At 37.6% G+C, this 7,241-nt stretch overlaps 1 protein-coding gene across 1 annotated transcript in view; it reads left to right on the top strand.

Moving 5' to 3' along the window:
• arl8a (ADP-ribosylation factor-like 8A) overlaps positions 1-6,385 on the top strand; it is a 95,652-nt gene extending 89,267 nt beyond the window's left edge. The window contains exons 6-7 of the mRNA XM_039749243.1: positions 2,082-2,152; positions 2,915-6,385. Coding sequence (XP_039605177.1) covers positions 2,082-2,152; positions 2,915-2,964 — 121 coding nt within the window. The 3' untranslated portion in view covers positions 2,965-6,385. The remainder of the gene's footprint in view (positions 1-2,081; positions 2,153-2,914) is intronic.
• Positions 6,386-7,241: the final 856 nt, after the last annotated feature.

The raw sequence follows: 7,241 nt of genomic DNA, 5'->3' as shown, positions 1-7,241 counted from the left end.
AGTTAATCATGTTACTGATATTGAGGTGTATGTAGTTCAATTTGCACTTTCATTTATTCAGTCGATTATATCTGTAATATTGAAATTTCTACAGATGACATGGTTCAGTATTGCTTCTAAAGTTTGAGGTATACAGAAGTAACAGAAAGGGAGCCAGTACAATTCTTTGTGAAACCCCTGTGCTACTCATGACCATTTCATATGTACAGTGTGGTCTACCAGTTAAGTAGTCCATTATCCAAAACACTGTGGTAGCATCAACCCCAGAGGTTCTCCCCCAGCAGTTTGGGCTGTATAATGTGAAATGTACTAGATAGGTCAATAAACAGTATCCTCCTGGCCTGTTTTTCCAGATGGGAGTAGGTTCTCTTCAGCATATACATGACAGCATCATCTATCCTTTCTGGTCCTGGTATGCAAACTGCAGAGTGTCCAGTGCTGTTCTGAGCATGGGGTTGCAAGCAAACCACTATTAACCTCCCAAGGTCCTCATAATTTGTAGAGTTGGGGCCGCCAGTCAATAGCCATTTAAGATTTTCAGCTGCGGTATGTTGGGGAATGATACCACACACTATATTTTACAGATACTTTAGTGGAACCCCTCATAGAATCCGGCTCTTATTGAAGATATGCTGAAAACTTAAAACACAGTTGCCCGGTGCTCTACCTCAGTACCTTAGGGTTTAACATCATCAGTGCCATCAGTTTTATGTTGTTCAAGTTTCCGTGGTTGTTTCTTTACCTCTTCAGTTGTGAAGGTCAATAGTTAATACCTGGGTGGCTGACACAATGGTGAGTGCAAGTTATTGTAGCTCAGTTGTGTCCAACTCCTGTCATGAAGGGCCGCAGTGGATGCAGGTTTTTATTCTAACCCTTTTTGTAATCAGTGACTAATTTTCACTGCTAATTAACTTCTTTTACCTTCATTTTAGTAGCCTTGTTTTTAAGGATTTGGGCCTCTGAATTGGTTCTTTTCTTCACTAAATGGTAGCCAAACAGAAATGAAATGTAATGTCAGCCAACAGATGATCAGCTAAATTGGAGCTTCAAACTCCAACCAATTTCACTCCATCCAGTTTTTTTAATTAGAAGCAGACTTGTGTTGTTAATTAAACATGTTGTATAATGATTTAATTAGTTTAATGGCTTGTTGCTGCCACAGCAGACATTTCCAAAAGTGTTGATTTTCTGTTTTTTCTAAGAACATCTTCAAAATATTTGGGTGACCTGAGTAGATCTACCTTATCTGAGGCCCTCATCTTTTCTTTGTTTTCAGATACTATGGTTAGAAGGTCATGTGGTGGCTTGTTTTGGGTTTCATTATTGTTTGGCTGATAATTAAGGAAAAAGAAACAACAAGGGGATCTGAATCAAGTTAATTAAAACTAAGACAAAATAAGTTAATTAGGAGCAAAAACTGGTCACTAATTAAGAAGATGGTTAAAATGAAAACCTGCAGCCACTGCAGCCCTCCGGGACTGGAGTTGGACACCACTGTTGTAGCTGATGCATTAGGATGACACACTCAGTGGGTATGCATGGTACATGATCTTTTAGAGTAATGTGGACTGGACTGAATGCAAATAAGGAGTTGAGCCCCACCCCAGGTTTCCCAGACATGCAAGTGGGTAAACTGTGAGCAGGAAGACCTCCATCAAACCTGTTAAAGAATTGATTTAACTCATTAGTTCTCTCTTTCCCTCCTGCATCTAATCTGCAATCAAACTGTTTAAAGCCTATGATTTCCCATCTTGGGTAATATGGAGCTCTCCTCCTCACTGAAGCCACAAGTAATCTTTCCTCAAGGGGAACGGTTTCCCTTTTAAATTCTCACTGATAGTCGCAGGACTGGATGAGACATCATGTGCAGAGAAGACCTGATGGGGCAGAACTTTCCCTCAGTCTATACTGTTGACATGACTGGGTGGCACCAATTTCATTGGGTTTCTCTATTTACTCTGAAAGACAACAGCACAAACTGTAAGGCATCACTAGCTCTTATCTGTCTCTGTGTAGGTGGACCTAACACATTGTCACAATCCTGTTGTAATTAATGATTGACCATTTTTTTTGTCCAACAGGAACCTGTCTGCTATCCAAGACAGAGAAATCTGCTGTTATTCTATCTCCTGCAAGGAAAAGGACAACATTGGTGAGTTGTATGGGAGGACATAGTAATAACAGATTCTTTTTTTTAATCTTTGTTATGAATACATTTAAGGCTTGGCACTGTGCCAGCTTGGCTATAGACATGTTTTCAAAATGGTGGCTCTGTAGTCTTTTCATAATTGTAGTGGACTTGGGATGTCTTTTAAATTAGCTGTTCACTGGGAGGTAGAACTAAAATACACGCTTTATATTATTGTGAACTGTTTCACCCTAGCACATTTATCTGTCTTGAATTTGTACCTTTTAGTGCAGCTGGAAGTTGAGTGGCATTTAGTTATAATTTGTTTTATTGTGGTGTGGTTTCATGGTGTTAAAAGCACTAAGAGACCCTATATCGATTCACAATTTCAAAAGTAGATACAACAGAAGGATTTCAGTTATCATGAATCCAGGCTTAGTTTTTCTGACAGGAGTTGCTAGACCTATATGGGCAATGATCTCTTTAAAATACAAATGAGAATTGTAAAGTCCAGTGTGTTTTATTCATGAGGCTTATTCTATACACATTCTACTTTGATGGAGCATTTATAGTAGGTTCTTATTGGCTCAGTAGTCAAGATAATTTAATCAAAATTTAGAAACTGAACACCTGTCCAGCTTTCTACCAGGTAAGCTGAGTTACAACTCTGGCTGTAGTCCTAGTGTGGAAGGGACTAAAGAAAATATAATTTTTGCATGGTGTGGTATCCATTTTCTCAGGCTTCCTGACTTTTTTTTTTTTTTTCCTTCTTTCTCCGTTTTACAGATATCACACTACAGTGGCTCATTCAGCATTCAAGGACTCGACGAAGCTGAGACCCTATTTTTCCCACCCGCCAGAAATTTGAGACCTGCCATACTCGACCCAGACCTCCCGTCAAATTTATTTAAATTTTTCCCAAAACGCGTTCCAAACTCATGAGGTCACAAGTTTATTTTTGTCTGTGTACAAAAGGTGTGAACACCTCAATTTGCACTTTTTATTATATAAGTTTTTTTTTTTTTTTTTTAATTGTTAAGCATTAATATCACTTTTTTTAATTCCTATTTGGAGTTTCATCCTGTTTGAGCCAGCAGTTCTTTTTGACCTTCTCACAAAAACACTGCTTTGTTCAATCCCACAATGCCAAGATGATGGTTTCTTTTGGTGTCCGAGTGCGTTACTGGAGATTGCATGGTGGTGGGGGCGTGTTGAAGCACACTTTTCCCTTATGGTGGGTGTCATGTTATAGCACCTGATTGGTTGGCTAGTCTTGACTTGTTTATAGCGATTGATATTTTGGTAGCTGTCTTCACAGGATTGGGAGAGCCCTGTCCTGCTGGCCGTAGCCAATTCGAGGATAGTTATGTCAACATTCCATGGCCTTGGTGCAGACAAGAACTAACCTTATAACAAAACCATTCTGTTTATAATCATAAATACTTCACTTAAGGTTATAAGTTTTGTACACTTTCTTCCTATAAATCAGCAAGACTGGTACACCATGATGTAGATTTATGAAATATTTAGAATTAGCTGCTTCTGAGTCCCAAGGTATTTGCTGCCTGTTGCCACAGTCTTTTGTTACTACAGTTGTAAGGGTGTGAGGTTTTTTTTTGTTTGTTTTTTTTTTCTCCTCCCTTACATATTATTCTGTTCTTCTGCAGTAGCCTTACTTCAGGCTCAACTTATATTTGGCTCTACTTTCTAACTCAATACAGTTAGAATCTTTTTTTTTTTTGGAATGACTGTTCCATTCATATTATGATCATGTATAAATAAGTAGTGTTTGACAGTATTAGCCAATTTTAAATTCTTTGTGATTCACTGCATGATCCTCCAAATGGGTTTGTCCTTGAAGGGCTAGTTGCCTTTTCTGATATTTCTTTTTATTGGATGTTGAAGGATTTTAGCTAGTGATCAGTGTGCTTTCTGTCTAGCTGGAAAAAATGTTTTCTTTGGGGTTAAAGAGGCCAAGGTGATTTTGTTTCTGATTGGAAGGCCATGAGTTATTGGCTATATCCAGTTTATTCAACGGTGGCAGCCTGGGGTTTTCTGTTGTGCACTCATTCAGTTCCCTCGTTCTAAAATACAAACAGCATTAACATGGAACATTCATGATTCCTGTGTACATTTGTCATGATGTTACTGTGTCCTCAACATCTGTCAATTTTATATTATAAGTCAAGAATGCGAAAGATAATGTTGGTACCAGTAGGCTAAATATTAGGGTGGCTACAAAGATTCTTGCATCGGTTGCCTTTTTTATTTCATATTGTTTTCTTATTTTGCACACAATTATATTTAGAAGCATCTTCAGAGATGCCCACAAATTGTACATTCATGTTTTTTTGTTTGATATAACTGAAAATTATTGTGACTTAAAAATATGTATATGTTTGGAGCGTTTTTTAACTTTTTGGTCATTGCTAATTTATGTTTTTGACACACTTGTATATAGCGACTTTAAACCAAATATCTAAGACTTTGTAATAGATAGAGAATGTGTCTGTATCGATTTCAGTTACTCAGCAGCGATTAGCCAGAACTCAGTGCTGTTTCCTCTTTTCATAGGGCCCTGTCTGTGTCTATGCACATGGGATCAATACGTGCATGGCCCAATTTATTACTATTATTATTATCATTATTAAATGTGACCCTAAAAGAGAAAAAAAGATCATGTGAGAACTGAGAGCTTTACACCAGAGCAGTTGTCTCTAGCATTACTTGCGCTGTTACTTTCTGCAGCTGGAAGAATGTGTGGTAGGTTATCAAGCAGATATAAGAGTAGTCTTTGAGGATTTTAGTAACTTTTACACATTTTTTTTTTTCTTTCTTGAATGTAAAAGATGTCTTTGGTTTGTGTTTCTCGAGTCTGCAGTGAATATCAGTGGATGCTTAGAACACTAGTCAGTGAAGATCATTAGCACTGCCATCATGTTTCCATTGTTTCGATTCTGACATTTTTTTGTTCTGTTTTCAATTTGCTTAACATCCCTTCACTCATCTCTAAAAGCTAAATCAAAATGGAACTTTCAGTGAGTATGAGGGGTGGGGGGTGTGAGGGTATGGCATTGGCCATCACACAGCTTGAAAAAGTGCATGCAATATGCTGTTTAGCTGACTTGCTCAGACAGAACATAGAATGAGTATTAGTGCAAGTCACTGAAGGAAGTTTCCACTTTATGCCTGATAAGGGAAGGCACAAATGGGATATTCCCTTCTCTGAATTAAGTGGGAGAAAACAAAAAGATAGTCAGTGGAAATAACTCTCCGCAATTTGCTTTTCTCATGAGCTCTCTCATGGATTGGGAAGATGAAGCTGTCAAGCTGTTCATGACAGTTGCAGTGATTGAGGCAGCATTAGACATTTCACGTTCTTGAATTTTCTTGTAGGCCCTTTATACCCTCCGGTTAGTGGACTTTTGCAGTAAGGCTAACTTGCTAATTTTGAGTGCTTTTATATGTCTTTGTAGGTTAAGTGATATCTTTTATAAAAAGTGTACACACACAGGTGTCAGCTTGAAATCTGCCTGCCAGAAATGGCACCATTTTAATGAATTTCCAAGCTATCCAGTATACTGTTGTATTGCAGTTAAAAATAATACTCCTGTTTTGACTTTTCTACACTAAATCCACTCCCATTCATTCCTAGCATGCTGTGTTTATTCCTATACTGGTATAAGTTGTCTCATAGTGATCCAAGCCAGCCTGGCAGCTCAGTGATACCCAAAGAGCAGCATCCTATGCCTTCTGCTGCTTAGACTGCAGAGCTCTGTGTTTTTCCAAGGGGGTTATGTTGTGGGTTAGGATGGCAGGGTACTTGGCCTTCAAATCTCCCGCAGACAGGTTACCTGCTTAAAAAGGTGCCAAGAGCTTCCTGGAAGCCATTTCATCCCAAAATGCATCATGTAGGCCTATAGTCCCCCAGGATACAAAGGGCACTCCTGGTTAAAGGTGGTGGGTTGTGCAGTGTTTTTTTTTTTTTTTTTTTTTTCCTTTTTTTCCTTTTTTAATTAATCTAGGTAATAGTGAATATTGTACCTTAAGTTTTTTTTTTAACCTTTAAATTCTTTAAAATCAATAACAATCTAATACTGAGAGAAATGGCATTTAAGTGTGTCTGTACTACATCTTAATAAAGAAAGAAAAGCCTCTTTGTTTTAACTCCTATTTATATTGTCCTGCAGGTGATGACTGTACTGTTATTGTTATCTTGAAATACTATAAAATGTTAAATAAAGGATTTCCCGCACACGTTCCTGTTGTCTTTTAATACTGCATTTTTAGAAGCTGTTTCAGGGCATTGTTGGTGGGATCTACACATTACGAGTTTACTTCTCTTTAACTAATACTTGCATTGGTCTAACCTTTTATTAGTCTCTATGGGCAAACACAAATGTTGTGAACTTTTATGAACATTACAGGATAACTGTAATATATATACATATATATATATATAATATATATACATCCATCCATCCATCCATTTTCTAACCCGCTGAATCCGAATAGGGTCACGGGGTCTGCTGGAGCCAATCACAGCCAACACAGGGCACAAGGCAGGAACCAATCCTGGGCAGGGTGCCAACCCACCGCAGATATATATACATACATATATATATATATATATATATATATATATATATATATATATATATATATATATATATATATATATACAGTGGTGTGAAAAACTATTTGCCCCTTCCTGATTTCTTATTCTTTTGCATGTTTGTCACACAAAATGTTTCTGATCATCAAACACATTTAACCATTAGTCAAATATAACACAAGTAAACACAAAATGCAGTTTTTAAATGATGGTTTTATTATTTAGGGAGAAAAAATCCAAACCTACATGGCCCTGTGTGAAAAAGTAATTGCCCCTTGTTAAAAATAACCTAACTGTGGTGTATCACACCTGAGTTCAATTTCCGTAGCCACCCCAGGCCTGATTACTGCCACACCTGTTTCAATCAAGAAATCACTTAAATAGGAGCTGCCTGACACAGAGAAGTAGACCAAAAGCACCTCAAAAGCTAGACATCATGCCAAGATCCAAAGAAATTCAGGAACAAATGAGAACAGAAGTAATTGAGATCTATCAGTC

The sequence above is a fragment of the Polypterus senegalus genome, chromosome 3, assembly GCF_016835505.1.
Source record: "Polypterus senegalus isolate Bchr_013 chromosome 3, ASM1683550v1, whole genome shotgun sequence".
NCBI lineage: Eukaryota > Metazoa > Chordata > Cladistia > Polypteriformes > Polypteridae > Polypterus > Polypterus senegalus.
The sequence above is the reverse complement of the archived record's forward strand: the minus strand, read 5'-3'. Positions and strand labels throughout refer to the sequence as shown.